This window comes from Uloborus diversus, chromosome 9, assembly GCF_026930045.1.
Source record: "Uloborus diversus isolate 005 chromosome 9, Udiv.v.3.1, whole genome shotgun sequence".
In the NCBI taxonomy this organism is placed as follows: domain Eukaryota; kingdom Metazoa; phylum Arthropoda; class Arachnida; order Araneae; family Uloboridae; genus Uloborus; species Uloborus diversus.
In genome coordinates this window covers 158003569-158029901 of record NC_072739.1, presented here as the reverse complement: position 1 = coordinate 158029901, position 26333 = coordinate 158003569, and the positions used below count along the sequence as shown (strand labels likewise).

At 34.0% G+C, this 26333-nt stretch overlaps 1 protein-coding gene across 1 annotated transcript; it reads right to left on the bottom strand.

Annotated features, from left to right (window-relative positions):
• Nucleotides 1-5305: 5305 nt before the first annotated feature.
• Nucleotides 5306-25767, bottom strand: LOC129230636 (receptor-transporting protein 3-like). The gene is made up of 5 exons (XM_054865050.1): nt 25648-25767; nt 16684-16851; nt 11089-11236; nt 8771-8935; nt 5306-5461 (listed from the first exon to the last, which is right to left on the bottom strand). The coding sequence occupies exons 2-5, from the start codon at nt 16812-16814 to the stop codon at nt 5306-5308; spliced, it is 600 nt and encodes a 199-aa protein (XP_054721025.1). The 5' UTR covers nt 16815-16851; nt 25648-25767.
• Between the last annotated feature and the right edge of the window lie 566 nt (nt 25768-26333).

The window sequence follows — 26333 nt, the reverse complement described above, 5'->3', positions numbered from 1 at the left end:
AGTATCTTTGGAATAGATTTTTACAATGTTTCAAGTATCCTTCTTTGAAATATAGTTTCTTTCTTTCTTGATTGCTTACATTAACATATTTCTTACACAGTTGAAATTTGTTCCCAGAATTTTGCGTTATTACCGTCCAACATTTTTATAGACCACTACCAGGTTATCAAGTATATTTAGAGTTCTTATTATTACTTTAAGTTTTATTATTATTTTTTGTAATTTATATCTATTAAAAAAACACCCAAAAAAAAGTTATTAAATCAGTCACTTTTAAAATGTTGCTGACGCGTTGCAATTTTAGAAGTTAACGTGTTTCGTTGCATGCATTAATACCTCATATACTTTTTCGCTCTTTCTCTTTTGCTTTAACCTTTTAGATATGGTTTGGATTTTAATTCCTGCAAAATGTATTTTTGTTTTTAACCTTCATTGATGAAGACGAATGATTTGTTCTTAGTATTTATTTCACACTGAAATAGTTCACATTTCTGCACGTATAAATTGGTTTGAAGATAGTATATTCCCCCAAGATTGCGTGATTAACGTAACCTGGGTTTGTAAGCTCATAGGATTTTACAGCAAAATATATTGGAATGCGACACTCAAATTCTAATGTAGTACCAGCTATGTATTATTCCGGATTGTTTTTTTTTTCTAAGGGAAGTTCACTTGTTCATTCCGCTATTGCAGGAGAAAATGTTAAAGGTCATTTGGCGGGCTTGATCATTTCTTACGCTTCTGCCAAAACTTCCCCACACGCATGAAATTTGCACGAAGTTTACAGAGAAAGCTCACTTTTCCTCCTTTAATTTTTTTTTTTTTTAAATGCAGAAACATTGATTTTTTTTATAATGAAACATATACTAGAGTTTCCATTTTATTCTATTTTGTTGATACTTTTTCTAGCAGTAAAACTTCTGTAACTTTTGTACTTAGAAGGCACAGTACTGGCCTAGTTGACCACCAATGAGAATAAAAAGTAATATTTTAAAATAGAGTGTGTGATTTTGTCTGTAAGCGAAATTATGACAGAGGAACATGTTCCCCCCGGCTCCTCCCCCCCCTTCTCAGGCCATGGACCAGAGTCATATGATGGTTATTTTTACACATCAAATGTTGGTGAATTCGGAAGAAGCCTCTTCATATTTTGGAATAACTTCTGGTTTATTGCTGTATTTGTGTTAATGTTTAATCTGCGGCATGAAAGTTAAACGAAGTTAACCTCTTTTGCAGATGTAATAAATTATGATTAAAAAGGAAAGTAACACAAGTGTTTAAAAAAAAGGTTTCATTAATTAACTTGGTCATGCTGGAGAACTGAAAACCTGTAAGAAATTATCACGAGAAATTATTATGTACCTTCTTGTTTCTACACTGAAACTGAGTTATTAACATTCTTTCATCGTTACTATTACTACGTCGCATATTACAACATTATAACAACAACAGAGACAAATCTTAAGACAAAAACTAGTTTATTTGGAGCAATTCATTGAAGTTCATTTGTTGAGTTTCATCGGTTATGCAATCAAATTTCTGATCAGAATTTGCATTCAATTATACAAATCTTTCTAAAAAAAAGTCTATCTTGATTTTAACTGATCAGTTTTCTCCCTCGAAAGATGTGTTTATTATGGGAAAAGGCAACAAGTGGAAAACTCGAGCTCGGAAAACTCGGAATAAGAAGACGAGCTTTGAAGAGGCACAGAAGCAGTAAACTCTGAGTCATTCGGCCGCTAGTCAGCAGTAATCATCATCAATGAGCATCATCAGGGATTAGTTATCATAATTACCTTGTCCCTATATCAATGAGCAAAGTCATCATTTCGGTCTCGTAATAAGTCATTGAAGTTCAGTACCATTAGACCTTTTGGTGATCAAACATTCACGTAATCAATAGTTTGGTGATGGATCAAACATTCACTGAAATGTAGTCGCTATTTCGCTACTTTCCAATAAATAAAAAGCACACACACCGATTGAAGATTGAACGAAAAATTAAATTTGCCCATCGGGACATGGAATATTACTAAGAATTATCTATTTTTAGTTTCTTTTCAAAAATTTCCGTTATCATGCTCCCCTTGTATAACACTGAAGTTCAATATCATCCTCTTCTATAACATTTACAGGCTTCTATGTTTGGTGAATACTGTGAAAGCACTTATTTTTGCGTGCCCATCGCAATCTCGAAAATTTAAGCCTCGCGATCTATTTATTTTTCAACTTTCACTCTATTCATATAAAATTCACAAAAATTTTAACTCGCGAAATCATCTTCATTTTCGCGAAAATAAGTGCTTTTATAGTATTGGAACAATAAACTCCTTGAAATCTAAAACTTTCTTCCACGGGACATTCTCTACAGCCAGAAAACAGACGAATTACTAAAATTGCACTCTTCTAAGCCAAACTCTATTGAATGCAAATATTGGCTAAATTTGAAAATTACGATGCCAAGCAAACCAATGGCGTGAAACAAATAGACAGTATGGGGTCAAAATAATATTCGAGGTCAGCTCGTCTTATTTCTCATGCATCCGCTGATGTACTTTGATACACTTTTACGTAAAATTTGCACCAGTCAGATTCGTTTGAACCTTGTTCATTATTATTTTTTTAACTTTATTTAACAGAAGTTTCCAGAAGTTGCTACAAACTACAATTTTTTCGTATCGGAACTACTCACTACACTACTTTTAATAAGTAGTGCTCTACACTAAAAACTGCTAAAAAATGTAGCCACTCCAGTAGCTTGTAGTACTTGTAATGCGCTACTTCCAACCACAGGGAGAGGATATTTGAACAGGTAAAAATAGTCAAAGTGAGGATAAAAACTCAAGAAAAAAATAAATTTAAGAATGCGGTTGTATTGACTAAGAAAAAGTAAGCATTAGTAAAATTCAGAATTTTGAAGAGGATTTCAAAGATATAAGCTTAATGATTGAAATCTAATTTTTTGAAAAATAATTCGATTTAAAACGTAGAATCTCCGATTTAAATCAATTGATGTAAATCATTGAGACACCCTACTACGGTAGACACGGATACTCATATGCAAAAAAACAACCGAGGACTGATTTCTCAAAATGTATTACCCTATGAAACAAAAAAAAAAACATTAACTGCTGAAATTTAAAATTTTACGTTACGTTAATTTCATTTGTTAATTTTAGAACGTTTTGTAAATCAATAAGTAGATATCAGTCCCTTAGTTAAATTCAAATAGCTTCTAGGGACACTATGCACACTTGCAAGTTTTCCATATCAGAGATTGTCAATCATTAATCTGATACTATACAATGGCTGTTCAGAAAGTATAGAGACTGACTGTTTTCCTATTTATTCCAGAAAGCCCCTAGCGGTGGGACCGTGCGCATCACGCACGCGCATATTTCACTTTGTCTCACAAAAATCGGTAGGTGTGTACAGGGCCTGATTAACGCACGGTCCGGCGGGTCCGTGAACCTGGGCACCAAAATAGCCTAGCCTAAATTAACTTACTTCCTTCCTTTTTTTAAGCTCCTTTTACTTTTTCTCAACTTTAAGGGAGAGGGAGCTCAAAATTTTTTTAAAATCAGCTCAAAAACTCGTAAAATTAAAAAATTCGCGTCAGCAACAGTTCCAGTGGAAGTTCTTTTTCATTTTTGAAAAAGAATCAAAAATCGTTTGAGAAGCTGCGTTTCTCAGGATAATATCAAAATTAGGTTTCGATGATGTGATTGAGACATTTTCCTCTGTTAAAGCGAGCAAGAAGCCTTTTTAAAGCTTAATGTCAAAATGAGTAAGATTTTTTTTTGTAGTTTAATATTGTAATTAAACTCATTTTCACCTTAAGGTAAGGCATTTTTAATTCTGATTAGTAAGGTGACTAGACTATCAAGTGTTTGGTATTCAAATCCCAGGTTTCCTTTTCAATGTAGTTTCTATTCATAAAAGGTTTCTAGTATAACACTGAATTTAAAATTGTGCGGATTCTCTCATGGAGGAGGGGCACCAACTTCTACTCCGGATCTGGGCACCAGTTTGGCTTGATCGGGCCCTGGATGTGTACAGTGCGAAGTCCAGTCACGTTGACTTCTTTCACGTGTAGTGTTTGCTTGCGTTTGTCGAAAACAGAAAATGTAAAAGCATGCAGCAGTGAATCTATTTTTGCTTTAAGCTCGGTAAAACGGGCACCGAAACCTGCCTCAATTGAGGCTGTTCGCAGGAAACGACCGGTGTTGTGGGTGTCCTCCAGCTGGATGCTTCATGACGGAGCCCCAGCTTACACCAGCAATCTTGTGCAGGGATTCCTAACAAAACACGGAACAACCCAAGTAGCACATCCTCCCTCTCGCCGGACATGTCACCTCCAGATTTCTACCCCTTTCCCAAGATCAAGAACACCTTAAAAGGACACTGGTTTCAGGACATTGAAACCATGAAACAATTTGACGCAGCAGCTTCAGGCCATCCCAAAGTCTGAGTTCCAGAAATGTTTCGAGGACTGAAAAAATCGTAGGGCCAAGTGTGTTACTGTCAATGGAGCATATTTCGAAGGAGATTGACTCGAAACCTTTTTATGTATGCATGTTTTTGCATAATAAATTGTCTATACTTTCTGAAAAGTCCTCGTATACTTTATCAACATAAAATTTAGATTTAATAAACCAAAATAAGTATCTTAAATAGGGTTAAAATTTTAGTGCTGATTTCAATATTCGACTGTTTAAACCCACATTACAGTGAGTTAAAGTGGTTAAATAAACTAAAAATGCATACATTCAAATTTAAACACTGAACATATTTCAAATAACGTTTATTTAACGTTTGACCAAAACATTACAAAAAACACTTAAAAATTAACAAGAGTACAAAGGAAAAATCGCATTTTCTTATGCGAAAACTTAAGTGAATCATAAAAATGAATGAAGTACTTCCAACTCAGAAGTAGCATGATGACACCAATTTAGCAGCTATCACAGTCAGCTAGATTAGAACCTACTAAAACGCTTAGTAGACTATAAAAAGTCAATTAAAAAAATTGGCGAAATAGAATTTTCTTGTGCCTTTTATTCATGCATTTCACAAGTGGAGATTTCATCTATTTGCAGCAACAGTTTTTGCAGCAATCTTTTTGGCAAGTCTGCAAGAAGCTGGAGATCGGCACAAAGAGTTAGTATCCGTTCCACGGATTAAGAAGTTAGACTTCAAAAATTCGGTAAAATTGTAGAAAGCAATGATCACATTGACTCTTGAGTTGTTTGTCCCGATGTTTCTTTTGGTTTCGAGACCTGCGGCACAGAAACTGGCAGTTTGTTCATCTGCGCTCCGCGCATACTCCATCTTTGCAAGCTTGGCACTTTAATGAATTGTGCGGATTCTTGGGTTTCCCTGGTCTTCGGCTCAATTGAATTGGCGGCTTTGCAAGACCATAGAAAACATGCGCCACTCTGTTGCAAATGTTCAAAAGAACCTGTGTAAGAAAAAATTATATCAGATGGAGTCACTGGATCAATAGCGTACAGACATCATACATACCTGCCAACATCTACTGGGAAAAAAAATCCAGTAGATCATTAACAAATACAGTAGATGTTTACTAGTAGATGTCGTTTTAGTTAAGAAATAGAAGTTTTTTTATATTTTCCTTCTTAGTATAACCAAATGTTCCTTACAACTTATACACAATCAAGAGAAATGATCAAAATCCAGGAATCTCCCGGAAAAACCAGTAGACTTGGCAGGTATGCATCAATGTAGTTTTTTAAAAAACCAATCCAAGATCATTCGCCGGCCGCAACAGCGGCATATCTCAAAAATGTGAAAAAAAACTTAAATGATTTAAGGGGTACCGGGACACACAAATAGTCAACTTTTGCAATTTGTTTTTTATGGTTTAAAAAACTTTTTTCAACTTAAAATGAAGTTTGAATCTTGTTTGTATCTTAATTACAACAAAAGAATTTTTATTGCAAGTATTTAGTTGTTTTTAGCTCGTAAAACTTTAAGCGCGTTTTTCTCCACGATTCAATTTTTCTTGATTCTTTACATTCGAACTCGTATAAGTGATAAAGATCATGAAGTTTGGAGCTTATCTTTCTCAAACAGTTGAATTTTCGGCAAATTTGAAAAAAAAAACTCACTGCAAAAAATAGGATTTAAAACAGTGTCTTCGAATTTTTCAAATATTTTCTATTTTGAATTTTAAAAATTGACCGAGAATATTTGGAGTTTTATAGATTTAAAGCAACTTTATTTCTTCAAAAAATAAAAGATAATTAAATTCTTTAAAATATTTGTTATGACTTTGCTTATTAAATAGATGGTGAATAGGAGCAAAAATTTCAAAACTAGTAACTGTTTAACAATTTTTTTCAAAATGTGTCCCGGACCCCCATTAAAGTCAGGATTCAGTGCTCTTGCTGCAGAACTTGCAAAAGGTTGGTTTACTCAACTGGTTCTTTTTTGCGTGCAGCCGATAGCCAATAGTGGTATTAAAATTGCACAGTTTAGAATGTTTCAAAGTTTTAGCTATTTATTGAAACAAACGACATTCAATAAACAGGTCTTAAGGTGGATGAACACCCAAATTTTCAAAAAAATCAATTGAAAAATTTAGAGCCCCAGTGTTCTTTCCAAATCTGCAATTTTTTTTTAAATCTGTGAGCTATTAAGAAAACTAGAAGAAATTTACTAAACTTAAATGCACTGCTTGTAACTGAAATTTACTTTTTTCTTTCTTTATTTTCTCATAACCTCGTTTTCAAATTTATTTACGCCAACAGCTCTAGCTAAAAAAGTTAATTCTAAAGATTTGAAATTTTGCAAATTTGGTAATTTAACATATTTCTGTGATATAAACCTCGAAAAGTTAATGCCCATGCAATCTGGTTTTGGAATAATGATTAATTAAACTTAGGGGCAAAAATTGCGTTTTTCGGGGGAAATTTTCAAACATATACCCATAAAACCTGTTTTCAGATAAATTTCCAAATTGGAGAGTCATATCATTGTTTGGTATCTAACAAAGAGAAACACAAAAAGCTTCATAAATTATGAAAAAGTGAATGCACTGGAAGTATTAAGGAAACTGTTGTGCTAAAATATGGTTTTTTATTAAAAAAAGTTAACTAAAAATTTGTTTTCAACAAATAAGCAGTCAAAATGTGTATGTCATGTTTAATTTATTATCGTATAAAGTTTTGGAAAAGTGCATTGAATATTGAAGATAAAATATTCAGGGTGTTCGCCTACCTTAAACCTTTTGCGTGTATTTTATTATTTGAAGATAAATCAGTTGAAAGCAACATTAAGAAATACCTTTATTTTCTCCAATGTTTTTTTCGTATTAATATTTAAAGAATCAGTTTTCGTATTAATTTTTAAAGAATGTCATTAATTTTAAAATATTTTTTTCGTATTAATTTTAAAATAAAACTTAAGTTTAAATTTCCCTTGAAATATTCACTGTGTAATAGACTAATGTCGAAAACAAACTTCAGGTTTTCGTTTATGATCCTCTTGGCTAGCTACGTCTTGCGCAGAAAATTTAGATTGAAATCTGAACACACTGTGTTTTTGATATCCTTATATCAGCTCTTATCAAGTCAGTTCTTGGTTCATTTGTGAACCAAGGTTTACGTAAAGAACTATAAGCCAAAGGGCTCTTACTTTACCAAGCTAAGGCTTTATGGTAAACTAAGAACAGTGTCTTTCAGATCCAATACTCCCAGCAGAAATTGAGAATTAGGAGCCATTGTCTACGTTTTTCAATGCCTGAAACCAAAACAAATTAAAGCGGTTCCCGAAAATTGTTTTCATTTGAACACTCTTCGTACTACTGCCGCTCGTAGGGGAAAATGAAATCGCAATTTGCTTAAATTATGTCTGCGGCGATCCAAATCTTGAAATAGTTGTTGACATGCATCTTTAAAATTTTCATAAGCAAGTATTGAAAACTGCAAAAGAAACTTAAGGAGTACCTTGAGAATTACGGATTATAAATGTATTGCAACGTAATTTTCAATCGTAACTGATAACTTACCAGCACTTTAGAAAATCTTATGAGAATATCGTCCTATCCCTCTTCCGCTGTTCCAAACCAAACAGATTAAAACTAGGTTTTGTAATAGTTTTGGCTTATCAGAAACAAAATCTTTATAACCGACAAGTCAGCGGCGCCCAACCTTTTTGAATCAAGGGCCACATTTTATACTAAAAACTTGCGGGCAAGAACACGTAAAATTTAAAAACTTGCTCAATTTTTTAGATATGATGCAGGAAAAGGAAAATTTCAAACCGAGTGCTGATTTATCGTTACTACATGCTTATTTTAGAGATACGAAGTTCGTTTTTTAGAAGCTAATTTCTAACTAGTGAAGAATATCTATTGTTTCAGAAGGTTCCAGAGTTTTCTTTTCTATTCATAACATTGAACATAACGGGCAACCTGGGCGGTCATTCCAAGCTCGTCAGCTTGCGAGATCGAGATTCTCGCTCACGTGATCGGTTGTGACGCAGAAATGTCGCAAAGTAGTATTCTAACCTACTCAAACCTAGCCGCAAGCTAAGTTTGAGTAGATTAAAATGCTACTTTGCGACTTTTCTACGTCACAACCGATCACGTGAGCGAGAATCTCGATCTCGCAAGCTGACGAGCTTGGAATGACCGCCCTGGATCGGCTTCGTGGGCCACGGGCAGTCGGTTGGGCACCACTGTGCTAAACCGTATTCACTAAAAATACCAAAGTAAAACTTTTAAAGAGGAATCTAAATCTTGAACCTTTTCTATTTCTTCCGGGTACCACATGGCAGGCTCGTAGCTCTCGCCTTGGCAGTTATCGCATTGCTGTCCGTAGAGACGATAGCAAACCACTCCAGAGTTGGACGAAAATGAACACCAGAACGTGACTCTTCCTTTCATAGAAGTCCAACCGTGGCCGCATGCCTGTCAAAAGAATACGTAATGATTTTACTTAAATCGGAATCTAAGCCGGACTATGATTTTTGAAGATCCTGGGCACGAAATTTGGTGCCCCCCCCCCCCATCCCTCTGCTTATTCAATATAGCGAAGCAATAAAATTGATACTTTCGTATTGTTACAAATTCTGTAAATAGCAATTATTGTAGTAACGTAACCTGTAAATAGTTTCCCGTAATGAATATACAGCCCCTATACATTCGGCTGAAGCATACGGACCCTCATTTCTGAAGGATAAAATTTGTGAATGGAAAAAATAAAATAACGGTCTACGATTTTCGGGAATCTTGTGGAATATTTGAGAGTTCTCTTTCGATGTGTATAAAAAGTCCTATTCTTTTTTTTTCATTGATAAAATTTGTGAATGAAATAAGTGTAGAACGGTGTAGCATTTTCTGGAATAGTTGAGAGGTCTCTTTCGGTGTGTATAAAAGCCGTTACGCAGGATAAAAAGTTTAGTTTCTATTGAGAATTTGTACTGAGAGTGTATTAGCTCTGTTTATTGAGATGCATGTCGCTGTGTTGTTTTTCGTATTTGGAAGTAAATACGTGTGTAACCGTTCAGTTTACGGTGTTGCGATATTTGCTTAATTGCTGATGATTAATTTAGCAGTTGTTGACGATCTTTCCTGTACATAATGTAAATAAATTTCCTGTGTTTTTAATCAAGAATTGTGTCGTCCTTTCAAGAAAGTTGGAAGTCGCACCGGATTCGTTACAGTATTAACACAGCCATGCTAAATTTGGCAGTACGTCATATTACAATATACTATGCAGACAGTACCTGCGGCTAGAAAAGGTGGTGGGCCCCGGGTCCAGACTCCTTCCTTGAAGCTCAAAATTAAAGCAAGGAAAACTTCCGTTATTCCTTTCTCTTAAGTTTCTCATCTAATTTTATGCATGAATGACTGAGTGAAATTTTAAAAATATGACCGCTTCAATTTGCATATCCAAGTTTCAGAGTTCGCTATTGTTTTTCTGCTCGACTAACCTTTTGAGGTATTTCTTGCTATACTGAACTGGACTACACTGAAGTCCTGAAAAGTAAAATATTTCAAAAAGTAAAATAGCTCTTTTTATAAAAGAGCTAATCTTAAAAAACTCAGATACATCTCTACATAAAATGAAGTCTCCAAAAAGAGTGTTTGAACGCGCAAAACTCGAGAACCCCCGTCCCCTTCCGGTGCTGAAATAAAGATACTTTAGTTTCTATTTTTCCATTTATGAATCTTCTTTGGGGCTTAATTGTGACATGGTAAATCTGCTACTGGCAAAATAAAAAATTTGCCTTTAAGAAATTTTTTTCCAATTCACAATTTTTTTTAAAACTATTATTTAAAATTTGTGTACTTTTCGTACAGTTGCACACACAAGGTAGGGGTCCAGGGGGTCCGGACCCCTCCCATAGGTCTTTGATTTATTTTCTCGCAATTATAATTACGGTTCTATGTATTTTGCACGTAGAATAATTTCAAACAAAGGTAACACTCCTTTCAGTTCTAATAAGTAAAAAAATAAAATCCTCATGTTAAATTTTTTTTAAAAATATTGTTCACTTTTCCCTTAACGAATTGCTTATAAGAAGCAGAATGGTTATAAATGAACACTAATAACCATGGTTTTAGTATTGTAACTGCAGATTAAAATGAGATTCTATGAACATGAATCCATTTTTTAATTATGAGAAGAGCAAAATCGTAAACTATTTTGCTTTCTCGTTTTTTATTTAAGTATATTACATTAAATAATGCTAATTATGCATTCAATAGTTTATTTTTACTGTTTTTCGTTCTCGGGAATCGATACAATTAAGTCAATATGTTTGATGGCGTATTGAGGTATAATATGAGAATGAAGCTTTCGACTTTGGACACTCCCCTTGGAAAATTCCTGTGTGCGCCACTGTACAGTTGTAATGCTCTGCATGATTCTTTAAGTAATTTGGGGCCCCTTAGGAAGAGGGTGCCCCAGGCGGATTGTGTGGAAATCAAGCCCTAAACAAGGTACATAAAGTTGAGCAATTAAAAATTACGCGTGCACAGGGTACAGACTCCTCAAAAAAGGAGTTTTCCCCTTTTCAAAACTTAATACACCATGAAAAATTATTCGGACAACTTACGTCACAGGCAAAACGAACTTTAGCCGAATCCACAAAAGTGAGCCATCTTCCTGAAGGTCTAGAAGGGACCGAGACTAGCCTCCAAGGATGAGGAGAATATCGCGAAAACAGTTTCTGAAATAATATCTGCCATACTAAAGCCACATTGCTGAAAATAAAAAATGTAAATTATGCATAGATGAATAACATACTGTCCAACCACGGATTTTATGGAACTGGCAAACGTCCAGTTAAGACGAGTCGATCTGAATGAGGGGTAAAAGTGAAAATTTGATGCGCGTGTTCCGCTCATTTGAATGAGACTACTTGATTTAGTGGTTAACATACGTCTGCAAAAGCCGAGATCCCTGAAAACCAATAGATGCGTCCATTTTCGCCTGTAAACCGGATCTTTGCCTTTCCATACAATCCGTGGTCAGACAGTAGGTACTTAAAATCAAACTAGGCAAAAAGTTAAACAAAGAGACTGATATCCAAAAGGCAAATTATTTGCATTATTTAAACTACCACAGTCTAGGAAAATACAGTTAAACTTGTTTCATCCGGATAAAATTTGCATAGATAAAAAAATTACATTTACTTAGATAATTTTAAATTATGAGTTCAAGAACGGAACTATAAATGAATGAAATAGTAGTTTGCTTTGATTAAACCAGTGGCGTTACTACGGGGGCGGGGGAAGGGACGGTCCGCCTCGGCTGTCACCCGTTTGGGGGGGGGGGGGGACACCCTAAGTGGAATTGTAAGTTTGAAAAATATTAAGTTAAACTACTGCAAACTTTAAAATTTTCCAGGGGGTATACCGCCGGACCCCTCTTTTGTACATTTGCCCACTTAAAATTTCGTTATAATAGAAATTTAACTGGTTCTGAAAATTGCATGAATTTCATGTTTTTTTCTTTTGTCCGTAGGGGAGGGGCAGACAACAAATTACCGCCCCGGATGTCACCCATGCCAGGTACGCCACTGATTAAACTTACAACTCCTGCATAGAACGTTCAACGATGCATTTAATAAGCAATATGACTGAGCTTCCGTCCGACACCAATGCAACTGAACTATAAAGCAAGCAACGGTACCATTTTCGTTACAAAGCATTGTTTTTTGCTGCAATAGAAGATAAGTAGGCTTTTATTTTAGAACTAGCTGCGTGCCCGGCGTTGCACGGGCTCCCCAAAAAATGAAAGGTGTCCAGTTGATGTTTTTATAGCACTGACATCAGTTTCTAATGCGTTAAGGAATAAATAAATGCGCGTACGAAGAGTTTGCAAAACACCGGTAAAACATTTTTGGCAAAAATCTCATTAAGGTTTATAATGGTTATGAAATATACAAGTTACGAGTATTTTCAATTACTAAAGATGAAAATATATGCATTGTCAACTATGATCTGTGCTCACGTTAAACGGAATTAAACGTTGGATAACTGTTTATTTTAATTTTCAGCACAAAAAGGTATTTATTCATCACACCAATATAATATGCATTAATTTAATACCAAGTTATCAGATTCCAACTAAGCTTTAGTTGAAATCATTAAAAGCAAAATTTTGTTCAACTGTTTTATTTAAAGAAATTCAAACAATCTTAATTTATCATGTAACACTGTACAAAATATATTTCAAAAGTAAAACAGGAACAAAAAAGAGTTATTATAATTCGAAAACTCACCCATGTGAAGGGAAAAGTCCAAGAAAATAAACATAATTAGTCGCACATCCTAAATTTACCAAAATATGAGACTGGTAAAGACTGACTCTGTACCTCAGAGCCAGAAGGACGTAAGTCCAAAAATTACGATTTTCTGTTTATTAGTGCATTGTATGTAGAAGCCTATCCCGCATCGAGTCGCGTGAACGTGATTCTTAAAAGTCCTCTTTAATTTTTTTTTTTTACCAGGGTCAAACGTGCGCGCTTTCTATCCTTTGCATGCGCCAGAAAAAAGTTTCTCTACTGTAAAATTATCATAATGTGACTTACGCTCCTCTGGCTCTGAAGTACGGAACTTCCACTACAATAAATAAACATAACTGAATAAATGAGTTCCAGCTGCTGAAAAGAGTTAAAAACGTAGGCTGTAGAAAAAAAAGAGGGCAGATGATAAATTAAGTTATGTCCGAATAAAGCAACCAATTTCACGATTTGTTTCGATTACGTCAGTTCCACCGAAACAATTGTTAAAATGTTATTTACTAACACAAATGTAAAATGGTAACAGAAAGTAGAAACCATTGCTTGGAATAAAAGAGAAACTAAGTTAATATTTACAATAAATTTCTAAACGAAAAATTGCTTTAAAGAGTAGTTTTAAGATTTATATGTCAGAATGAAAGAAATTAAACTAATTCATAATAAAATTCTAAATGGAAACTTTGTTTTAAGATGGACAGCAGCCAAAGAATTCCCTTTTAAAACTATTCGCAACTCCAATAAACTATAGGGGGGGGGGGGCGCTGCAGCCAGTCTAATGGCGGATGAAAAAGGTAAAACACACGCCGTAACATATAACTTGCTTTGACGCTTTGTGAATGACAGTAATTTTTCATCGTATTTGTGGGAAGCTTTTTCTTCTGAAGTTACATCACATCACAGACTGTCTGAAGCCTGTAATTTACCCCAAAGAAAACACGTGGAATGGAACGTTTTACCTTTTTCTTTAGTGTTGTTAATCACCGCAAGGTAGCGCATTCGAGCTCTGGAGTTGCGAATTATGCAGCTTGGGGATTGTTTTCCAGGGATGACGTTTTACTTCATTTGAAAAAAATTAAAGAGACTAAGGCTCCGGGGCCAGATAATATTTATCCGAAAATTTTAGTTGAATGTGCAGAGGAATTAGTGGATGTTACTTTACATATTTTCAATGTTTCTTAGAACTCAGGGACAGTGCCAGAGGACTGGAAACTGGCTAACATAATGCCGCTCTTTAAGGATATACAGGTAATGCTAGGAATTATAGACCTGTAAGTCTGACTTCAGCGGTTTGTAAGATTTTCGAAACTTTGATCAAAATTATTATGATCTTCTTAGAGACTAATAGTCTGTTGACTAGTTTGCAGTAAGGGTTCAGGAAAGGTAAATCGTGTACTACTAACTTATTGTATTTCTACGACAAGTTTACCTTGGATTTAGATAACAAAAAGTGTGTGGATGTTTATATTGAGTTTCAAAAAGCTTTTGATAAGGTACCGAATGTTGCTCTTCTCAGCAAATTCCCTGATATAGGAATAGGAGAAAAAACTTTACTTTGGGTTAGAAAATGGCTGACTGGAAGGAAACGAAGAGTAGTTGTGAGGGAAAATCATTCAAAATGGAATGATGTTTTAAGCGGGGCTCCTCAGGGTTCAGTTTTATGGCCTCTAGTGTTTATTTTTATAAATGACATCAATGAGAATATTTCTGGAAGAATAAATTGTTTCGCTGATGTAAAAGTTATGGGGACTGTAGAAAATGAAACAGGTAAAACAGCTTCAAGAGGATTTAGATTATATTACTGAGTGGGCGGATAAGTGGAGTATGGCAGTTGATGTAGGGAAATGTCAAGTGCTACACTTAGGTCATGGAAATAAGCGTACGAGTTAGTTTACAGGGTTCAATCATTAGTCAGGCAGAAAATGTTATTGATCTGGATACCTTAATAAATCAGGACTTCAAGTTTAGTCAACAGTGCAGCATTGCAAGTAACAAAGCCAACAGAAATGCTTTGGTTTGTCAATAGATCTATTTCAAACAAATCTAAGGTTCTTTTGCCTTTATATAGGAGTTTAGTAAGACCCCATGTGGAGTATGCTGTGCAGTTTTGATTGCCTTATCTGAGGATAGATTTTTGTACTGGAAAGGGTTCAAAGAAGGGTAACTAGACTTGTAAGGGGATTTTCAAATTAAGATTATGATACCAGATTTAATAGGTTTAATATGTATAGCTTGGAGCAAAGCAAGGTTAGAGGGGACAGCATTCAGTTGTTTATATTTATCAAAATTGATTTAGGTTAATGGTTTAAATTTTTGCACGGAAAGCAGGACGAGGGGTCATTGTTTTAATCTATTCAAATCTCAGGCTAAACTGGAAATAAGGAAAGACTTTAGTAGGGTTGTGGGCACTTGGAACAGCTTACCGGAAGAGGTGGTAATGAGCAAGGGGGTGGATAGCTTTAAGTAGGCCATTGATCCTCATTGAGGACTAATTGACTAGGACCAGCCTAGCTGGGCCCAGAGCCTGTTGCTGGTCGTCACATTTATTAAAATTTTATTTGCTCACCCATTTGCAAAATGGTAACAGAAAGAAATAAAATTCCTGAATAACGCAATGATAACGTTTTAATCAATACCTCCGCTAATTAAAGTCTTACAATTACGAGGTTGGTCCTATTGTTTTCCTTGGGAAAATTTTGAACTGAACGGTATCTTGTTCGACTCTCGACAAGATCTATCTTCAGATGGACAGACAGACGGACGCAAACAAATTTTAATAGTATAGATGTTTTGTTTGTGTACCCAGATGATCTGGATTTCTGGTTATCCGAATTGCCTGTGATCCCAGTTAGTACGTATAAACTAGGTTGTACTGCAACTTATGACGAACAAGATTCAATGAACTGCAAATTTTTTTTAAAGCAAATCTCTGCATAATACAATTTAGTACGTCAAAAGAATAGAAAACAAAATGTAAACAAGGTTAAAAGAGCGAAATATGAAAATGTACGATCTACGACTGAATAGGCAAAAAAGGAACAGAGGAAACAAGATTCAAATTCAGTTTAAATTTATCAAAATGAAGGGGGTTAAATGGGTTTAACTTTCGCTCGTAAAGCAGGACAAGAGGTCATTCTTTGAGCTATTCATATCTCCGACCGGCTTATCTGCAAACTGTAGGTATTTGTGTTGCAAAGCAAGGAAAAAGCCGCGTTTGTTCCTGGGAATAAACTGGGTTTTTCTTTTTTGAATGGAAATTTAAAAAGTTTCCGGGAATTTTAGAGTAGCTTTGAGAAATAAAACATCCATTTATCATTTTAAAGTTTTTCCTTAAAAAAATTTTAGCATTACTGCATTTTACTGCTAAAAATAAAAACTACATAACTTCTATCTTAATATTTCACGTGAAATGAAATATTATTAACATTATACAGCTACTCACGCAGTTAACTAAACATAATTGGCAATACTTATTTGTTTGCAACTAAACTGCTAAATGATGGATTTTAATATTTTATATTCTTCATAACTACTAAGCTGAGAACTGCAATAAAAAAGATATATTACTAAGGATTTCCTATGTTTTTGGACAACCGAAAAATTGAGTTTTGCAACGCAAAAAGCTTTATCAAGCAAAAATCAGTTTATTAAGTTTTATTTAAGCAGTTTGTGCTTGGGTTTTCGTGAACAAATCGCACACGTACTGACGAAGAAACTCGTTTTAACAGCCTCGAAAAAGCTACTCGCAGAGTTTATTTTTTAATAATTAATACCTTTTATATGTACTTTTACTCAAGTTGAGTTCTTGTACTCTCATGAATGAGGAGCGCACTAATTTTACAAGTATTTCCTGTTCATAGATGCTAATCTTTTTTTCAGTTAGGACAAAATGAAAATGTTGCTCACCATGTTCGCTTGATAATCGGCACAGCTAACACAGCTGGTGTCGTTGTGATGGAACATACAGATAGAAATCCGTTGCTTCTTAATAGCGTCGGCCCGACTGGCGTAAATACAGGAGTTGAATATACAACCATTGTCCGACCAGCGTCCCCTTCCCTTCGACAGCGGGATCTGGAAGAAAAAATTATAAAATCAATTCTGTTGATGAAATCTTAGTCGAGAAAAGTTACTACTGCGCAGGGCCCGATTAAGAGATAGATGGGCCCTCGACTGGAACCTCTCCCCCCTGTAGTAAAACATTGCAGTTTTAATATAGTATAACCTCTCAATAAGGGACACTAAGAGGACCAGACATTTTGTTTCTTAGAGGTGTCCCTTCTTCGGAGGTGGATGAATTGTTGCATGCCGTGTACTTAGTAGTATCACAATAAATATTAACTATTAACACTTAAAATTAAGTACCGAAAATGTCTCATTATGTTAAATAAAATTCACATGTTAAATAAAATTCATATTCAAATTCTAAGTTTATATTTTATTAATTAAAATTTAATTAAAAAAAATTGTAACGGCAAAGTGTTGTAGCATACAGAAATAATTTTGAAGTAATTCATTACATGTATTTGCTTTATGTTATATAGTTTTACAATGTAATACTATGAATTACAATTAATGTTCAAATTTTTTAAGTTTTATATTCAAATCTAATTAGTTGCAGTGCACTCTTCGTCAGCCCTGAACTTGAATAAATTGTTGAGAGGGCAAATTATGCATGCTGATTTTAGCAAGTTTTTTTTACAATACATTTGTTTCCTTCACATATATTGATCTCAAACCACCTCAATTTTTTGAGGTAAAATGAAACTTTAATTCCAGTAAATTCACTATTTCTTATGCACTTGTACATTTTTTTTTGCATTGTTACTGTCCCTTAGAGGTATAGATGGAAGTCCCTATTCAAAAGGACTGGGACCAGAAAAAATGTCCCTTAAATAGAGGTGTCCCTTAAGGGAGGATCTACTGTAATTAGATAAAACAATTTTAGTCATTCGGGGGCTCTTAAAGATTGGGGGCCCAGGCTTAGTTGGCCTAATCAGGCCCTGTTAGTATGGACACGCAATAGCAGGGGCAAATTAGGTACATAAAGTCTTCCCAACTTAATACTATTCAACATAATTTTAACTCATGTGCACTTCATTTACATACTGCAATATTGAATTTCAATGTCTTCATAGATGGTTTATTTTTATCTTAAGTACGTTGAACAAAAACTAGATTATATGGTGTTCGAAACAACTTTTCTTCCAATTTTAGTAGATCCATTTATTAACCCTATGTACTTGCAGATGTCTATCAACTTTTTATTTCTCAAATTGTAGCGGAATAAAATTTAAGAACCACTCTTTGTCCCCTTTTTAAGGAACAAAAAGTAAAAAAGGTTAACATTGGCTCAACCTAAGTAGCTTAGTATTTTGCATTTCTTAATGCTTTTACTTTCTTTCGAAAAATTCGCCCCAGATATTTAAGCCCCTAAAACGCAGCTTTAGGCTTTAATCCCTCTGCTAGATCTACACCTACCGTGACTGTTTTCTGTTGCTTTTAAGACCAAAATCCTTTTACTTCCACATCAAAAGTAACCTTATACCCACTAAGTATTAGGGTGGTTCGAAAAAATAGATTTTTTATTTCGGAATCGCGTTCTCTCAAAAGTTGGTTTGGTATCCTCAATTGGGAAAAAAATCTAAGTTGACATCTTCAGTTCGTGCATGAGGCTGAAAGTTTGAAAAATGTTAAAAATTGAAATTCAGAAAATAATTTTGTATTTTTCATAATGCAACAGCCATAAATTGCCAGTGTATAGCGTAGTTTCAACCTCAAAAATATTTTGTAGCTTTTACATAAGATCTTGAGTTTGCGCATAAGCCTTAGATTGGGTTTCAAATTTCAGGAGATTTCACCCCAATTTAAAGCATATGCGCAAAAGATCGAATGTAAAAGCTATAAAATATTTTCTAGGTTCAAATTAAGCAACATACTGACAATTTACGGCTATTGCCTTTCAAAAATAAATTTTGAAAAATTTAACTTTTAGCATATTTTTCAAACTTTCAACCTTACGCGCTTTTGATAGGTAAAGCGATTCCGAAATAAAAAGTTAGATTTTATCGAATCACCCTACTGAGTATATTCTAAATTTAATAGAAAATTAAATTTGACCGATATAATGTGACCCGCCAAAATCTAATGAGAGGGTTTGTTGGCTAATAAATTTTAAGTGCACAATTAACTTTCTTCGCTTTGATTTAAATCAGTGGTCTACCTTATGTTACCCTAGAACTACAAACCGGGGAAGATATCTACCCCGGCAAACTAGGTTTTCAACACTTTACCAGGTTTTCGGCGTTTTAACTATTCAAATCGTATTTTCACCGACTAAGTTTCGATTAAATTGAATTCTCTTTGCCATTCGTTTCAGCATGAAAGAAAAAAAAAAATCGCTTTCTTATGAATGATTACAGATCCATTTTACAAGCAAAAACCCATGGAGTAAATATTTACTTTTCATAATGCACTCAAAAGGACAAAATAACTTTTCTGGGCCAGAAAGGACAATTTAAGTATTCTTGCAGTTTAATTATTCCAAGAAAACGACTTCACAAACGAAAAAAGTGCGCTTAAGTCATGTAGATAATGTTTTATCATTATCTGGCTTTCAATCATAAATTTGAGTGTTGAAATATGCATATTTTTCTTAATGGGAAAGTGGTTTGAAATGACTTGAGCGCACTTTTTTTTCGTTTGTGAAGTCTTTCTTCGAATAATTGAAAACTACAGGAACTTAAAATTGTTCTTTCTGACCCAGAAAAGTAATTTGGTGCTTTTGAGTGCATTATAAAAAATGCTTAGTATTTTTTAAAACTAATTTTTAAGTCTCATTTTCAAACAACTTTTAGAATTTTTTTAGCCTTAAGTTGTACCTTAAGATTAAACAAATCATTTAGTGAAATTCCGAAATCTGAGTGGTCTAGTTTCTGAGATATAAGCAAAAGAACGGTTCACAACATACAAGTTACTTGTGATAAAGATTAATGTCTCTTCACTTAATCGATTATTGGCATAGATGAGAATAAAAACTCTAAGAAAGCAACGACTGAAGAAATTTCATACTTGCTCCAGAGAAGTCATTCAAAACTTTCTTTATGATTACTATTACTGTTGTAAAGCAACGAATATTTGCTGCAATGGTTTTTTAATTTAATCATCTAATGGGGAAATTACATTAAATTTGTTACTTTCCACTCGAACCGAAATATTAGTTTTATTTCAGAATTTATTTTTCAGCGTTAAGTTGCATCTTAAGGTTAAGCAAATCATTTAGTGAAATCCCGAAGTCTAAGTGGTCTAGTTACTGAGATAAGCAAAAGCAGGCTCAGATCTCGGTGACAGACCAAGTATAATGTAACAATTTTTAAAAAAATACTAATCACTTTTCATAATGCATTCAAAAGGACAAAATGGGTCAGAAGAGACTAAGAATTCCTGTAGTTTTCGAAAAGTCGAAGAAAAGGACACCACAAAAAGTGCGGCTCAAGTCATGAAGAGAATTTATTATCTAGCTTTCAATCATAACCGAGTCCTGAAACATGCATATTTTTCTTATTGGGAAAGTTTGGTTTGAAATGACTAGAACTGCACTTTTCTTCGTTTGTGGTTTTATTTTCAGAAAACAGAAAAATGTATACATTGTCACACAATTTAAGCATGAATTGCTAGTGTAGAATTATTTACACTAATTGAATTTATTGCATGATTTGGAGGACAAAAAATCTTACCTTGAGAGGAACACTTATTTCAATTTCAAAAAATAAATTAAATATTCACTAACATTTATTAAAAATTTGGAAATCAGTATCAGAAATTGTTATATCCTATTACATGTCATACACTATATTTTCCCTGCCCATCCTGTACTTTCTATTTAAATGAAAATGGTGTTACAGACGTAGAGACTTTTTTGTTACGTCCGAAACAAAAAATGTCAAGTATATAACGCCATTTTTTAAAACCTAAAGAAATTGTAATGTTTTAAGCTATGGTAAACCAATTACTATGATGAATAGCCAAAAGGACAAAAAAGGATTTCTTTTAATTTTGGTTTTTTAGGAACTAATGACAACTTTTGCCAAATTTTTGCTGCGGACGTAACATTAAAATTCATTTTTTTTAAGTTGCCTAATTTCATTTTGCAAAAATATTAAAATAAATGCATGTTATTATAGTATCAGGTTAATAGTTTAAACTGTACTGCAATTGTTTATTTTCATTTTTCTATTAGAAATAAGCGTTTGAAAATTCATTTTTTCCGATTGTTATGAAGACCCGAATATCCTACTTCCAACTAGGAAAAAAATTTAACTTTTTAAAAAAAATCAACGCAATATTCTAAAAAGACATTTTAAGCTTTACAATGAAATATAATATAGCAACATAATTGCAATATGAAATTTTGACCTACTGGTTTCACTTTTCGTGGAATTGCCCAGAGACAGTGGCGCACACAAGGGGAGGGTCCAGGGGGTCCGGACCCCTCCCATAGGTCTTTCAGGTCTTTCTTTTTTCCCTATTGATTACAATTCTAAGTATTTTGTATGTAAAATAATTTCTAACAAAAGATAAATAATTTCAGTTGTAATAAGTGAAAAAATAAAATCTTCATATATAAATACTTTAAAAAATATTGAGCATTTTCCTATAACGAATTACCTATAACAAGCAGAATGGTCATTAAAAATGCATACACTGTACTAACCTTGTTTTTAGTTTTGTTTTTACAGATTACATCAACTGAGATTATATGAACTTCTATAATTATATGAATAGATACGGTGCTTCTGCAACGATGAATTTGCTTTGCTGAATCCATTTTTTAATTATTTTATAAATATTATTTTGCTTTCGGGTACTGTATTTAAGTATATTTCATAAATTAATGCTAATTATTTATCCAATTACAGTAAAACCTGTGAAGTTGACCACCCTTGTAAGTTGACCACCTGTCTAAGTTGACCGCATTATTCAGGCACAGAATTATCCCTTATCATATAAATCAACCTCTGTAAGTTGACCACCTGTTTAAGTTGACCACTAAAATAGTGCACCACAAGTTGTCAACTTACACAGGTTTCACTGTATATATTCATTATATATATTTTCTGTTTTTCGTTCTCGAGAATCGATAATATGGTCAATACACTGTTAAAAGCAGGGGTTCCAGACGAGTGAAAATATTCCCTCTAAGGTGAAAGCATAGTGCCTGGAGGTGCATCACAGGCTAGAAAATAGAGCAGAGGAGCCAGAACATCATGCAATCGCAGAAAGACTCATTGCGCATGCGCTTTTTGCCTTAGACATACATTCAACCACCTCAATATGGCGGACAAATGATGATTGCGTTTGTGTGTCTTTCACATTGAATGAAGTACACTATTGGATTAAAACCCAACTTTTCTAGGATTAATTATCCGAAATTACAAGTAAGTACAGCTTTTGATCACTTTGTAGCTTTTAGGGCTTTCAAACATAGTTAAGTGTTTAAAAGTGCATTTATTGCTTTTCACAGTAACCGTTAGTCTTCTAGTTCTCGTTTACCGTTACTATCGTGAAATTTCCATCATTCAAAACGCTACTAAAAATATCTGTCATTATTTTCTTGAATACTCGATAAGCAGCTTTTATTAGTCACCAAAAATATCTGTCATTATTTTCTTGAATACTCGATAAGCAGCTTTTATTAGTCACCAAAAGAACCTTAATAAAAATGTTTCTTGTGCTTCGTAGATTATAGAATAAAGATAGCGAAAAAAAAATCTCTCAGTCTAGCTCTTTTTTTCTTTTTTTTGCTTTTTCATTCAAGTGTTAGAATCATTTCCTGTTAGCAGTCCTCGAAAGCGTTAGAACTTTCTTTTGGTTTTTTATTTAACTGTTGAAAAACTTTATGTGCAGTTTCTTTTGTTACTCTTGATTAACGTTTATGAAACGATTTTGTTCTTCCGTAATTGTAATATCCCTGAATATTTTTGGCTCATCATTTAAATAATCCATAAGTACAGCTATGCTTCATTTTCGGAATACGTCAAGTTTTAGTAAATGTATAATTTCTCACATGTTTTAAATAATTACTCGTTTTTAAATTATAACGTATTTGTGACAGATCTTTGATACAAGTGAAGGGGTAGATATTTATTGTTTTATTAATTTTTAACATTACTTTTTGTAAAAAAAAAAAACCATCAGAACCCTGAATTTTTTCACATGTTTTTTAACGACCCCAGAGTTATTCATATTATTTATTTTATGATTCTTTAAGAAAACGATAAAGATTTCACCGGTCCGCAAAGTTTTTCATTTGCTTTTACCGCGCCCGTGGGTCAAAAGAGGTTGAGAAACACTGAGTTAGAGCACGATCAGATGAATTAACGCTATGAGCACTTCTTAACTATGTTGAAAACTCTGAAATATGATCAAATGCTGTAATTACATGTTTTAATCATTTCCAATACCGAGTTCAATGTGAAAAATGTCCAAAACGTAGAATATCATAAATCAAAACAAAACTTAAAAAAAGAAAAAAATACACAACTGTATTCAAAAACGCACACAATACGGGGGAGGGGGGAGGAGGATCTATAGTAAGGGTGCCATTTCTCTCTCCGAAGGATCCTTTTTTTCACTCCGGCTGTCTAGTTTTTAAAAGGTGCCTGTTTTTCACCCTATTTAGAGGTGCGATTTCGGCTCCGTATTGGGTGCCGCTGGTGAACAAGCGTTTCTCCCCTGAAAGGTGCCGAATGCATCCTGTAGTTTTAACAGTGTATGTTCGACGGCGTATTGGGGTATGATATGAGATGGAGGCTTTCGACCTCGGACCCTCCCCTTGCAAAATTCCTGTGTGCGCCACTGCCCAGAGACAAGAAAAACCAGGCCTCGGATTTCCCCGTGACAATCAGGCCAAGTATAATAAAAGTGCCTAATAATAGAAACTTATAAAACTCGTAACTAAATGAAACTAATCAAAAAGACGATTTTTTACTCGAGTTCAATGAGAAATCCGACATTCTTCCTATTTTACTAATCTGTCACATGGACTTGCGTGAGAAAGCAATTCGAAGAGAATTCTCGAGGTGAGTTTTTAGAAACCAGACTCCTCAGCTTTGGCTTTACATCCTTTATTACGAAGAACAACTCTTCACAGATTTAAATGCCGCTAAAAATGGATGTTGTTAACAGAGCCGTTGGAAATTGGATCAGGCCGTTGGAAATTGATCTTTAACATACATTAAATAAAAATCAATTAGTCAAAAGTTTCTTGTAAATCGCTTCTACATTGAAACGCATTTCCATTTGAGATTTGATACACTAGTGGTTATCGAAAGGGCAGCAAATGTGAATTAAAAAGTAGACATTAAATCGTTGGGCAGACCATTGAAGTCGACACAGCGGGTCGCAAGCAACCCAAAGGCCGCGAGTTTAAGTTCACTGACAATCTAGAAGACAATTTGAAAAATATCTCGAAAATTTAAAACATAATTCAACTTTTTCAATGCCTGAATTGTCTGTAAAAATGAGTTAAGTATGCATATTATACTCGAAATACTCAGTTGAAGATAAAATTAGAGAAAGGATACAATACGTTACTTAGAGGATATGTGTTCAAAGTGTTCTTCCTCCTAATAGAAACAAAAACTTGTTAATATTGTCCATTTACAGATTCCGCGTAAATAATTCTGTGAAGTTTCTACGAGTTTATAATTTAAATTTAAAATTCATCGAAATCTCTTCGGAGCAATAAAGAAAATTTAAGTTCTGGTCTCGTAATGACAGGTGGACTAGTGTCGTATGTTTTCGTACTCCGTTTCCTGGACAAGTATATTGTAAAAACTTTCCCCTAAAACCCTGCGAAAAACCGCAAAAGTAATCTTTCATACCTATTAATTTAAAATTTCAGCACCAGATTGCAAAGACAAAGTTTGTGAAACTGATTTAAATTTATGTCACTAAACTTAGAAATAAATTTGTCACTACATTTAGAAAGAGTTAAAAGTTATGTTTTGGAGTGCGGAGAAAAAGAAAAACCATTAGCACTAACTTCAGTTGACTTTAAATATGTTCATGAAAATTTTTACGAAGTAAAAGACTGCACATATGAATTAATCATGGAACTATCGAGTGATTTGTAAATAATGGGGTTTTAGTTATAGAAAAAAGACAAGAAAACAAAGTCACATCAAAATAGCTGAGCCGCATTTTTGAAACACTCAACTAATCCACACTTATTCAGTTGTGCAAAAACTAAACCAGTTATCATAACAAGCAATTATAAAGTAGTAAATAAGGTAAGAAACTTACTCATTACCTCAGTTTAAGAGAAGAGTGCAGTACAACCTCTATTATCCGGACTTGCTTCGGACCAAAGGCAATCCGGATAAGTGAAAAACCGGATAATCCGGGAAATAAACAAAACACATTGTTGCACAAGCAGACTTTCACTGCAGCAAAAAACCATGAATTTTTAACATAAGTAAGTATTGTTTCATGGAATTTCACGATTATTTATAGTTCAGCTACTTGGTGTCAAACTGACGCTCCACCATGTTTGTTAAGATTACTATAAGTTAATAAGGAAACCTATGCGAAAGTTGTCAATTTAATAATCAAAATAAAAAGCCAATTGTTTAGTATATTGATGGTTCCGTTTTTGCTATCATAATGTACCATAATTTAAGATATTTTTTTAACTCTTCAAATTTGATCCTGATAAACCGGAGATCAGGAAAAACGGAGGCCGGATAAACGATGTTCTGCTGTATTTTGATAAGCGATAACCTTTTCGGGTTGAAAGATGAAACCTAAGTATTTCCTAGAATGGAAAACTAACTTATGTGAAAAATGTTCGCAAAAATAAAATCTTACCTATTTTAAAATCCAAATAACACGATTTTTTTCTGTGATAAAAAGTTAAAAACACTTCGTCGGAAAAAATCTTTTATCAGAAACGGTCCAGTAACAAATTCCTTGTCAGGTCATCCACAGACAGCATAACACCCAACTCGATACAATATGAACCTCTTCGAAGCATATTTATAGGTACAACTCTGAATGCCACGTGCCTGTAAAATACAGTAACTGAAGTTCGGCACGTGTATAAGTCAGTACAGGGCTAGCCTACGCAAGCATTTTGGTGTGTTCTTCTTCTACCGGTCATAAGATTCCAAGCAGGATTAATTGACATTTTAACTGTCCATCTTGTGGCGTGGCTGGTATTACAAAAACAGAAACTTCCAAAATTAAAGAAGCATTAGTCAAAGAATGGTCATCGAATGAAACTGCTGAAATTTATTCTTCAAAGAAAAAAAAAAACTGAAAACTTGAACAACCTGTTTGCAAGGACGCACCGAACCTTTTTGGGAGGGCAGAAATTCTCAATTTGCCGAAGGAAACTCTAAATTTTGTCGAATGATGATCATATTGTCAAATGGAGCCCCAAATTTTACCGAATGAAATTCGAAATTTAGCTGAAAAATGATAAATTTGCCTAGAGATAAATGTGAATGATGATAATTTTGTAGAATCGTCAGACAAAATTTGCCGAATACGGA

Coding starts and splice junctions, on each gene's coding strand:
- LOC129230636 (XM_054865050.1), bottom strand. CDS start 16,814: ATGGTTGTATATTCAACTCCTGTATTTACGCCAGTCGGGCCGACGCTA. Junction 11,237..16,683: donor CCGATTATCAAGCGAACATG/GTGAGCAACATT, acceptor TTTTATTTTCAG/CAATGTGGCTTTAGTATGGC. Junction 8,936..11,088: donor AAGTTCGTTTTGCCTGTGAC/GTAAGTTGTCCG, acceptor TTCTTTTGACAG/GCATGCGGCCACGGTTGGAC.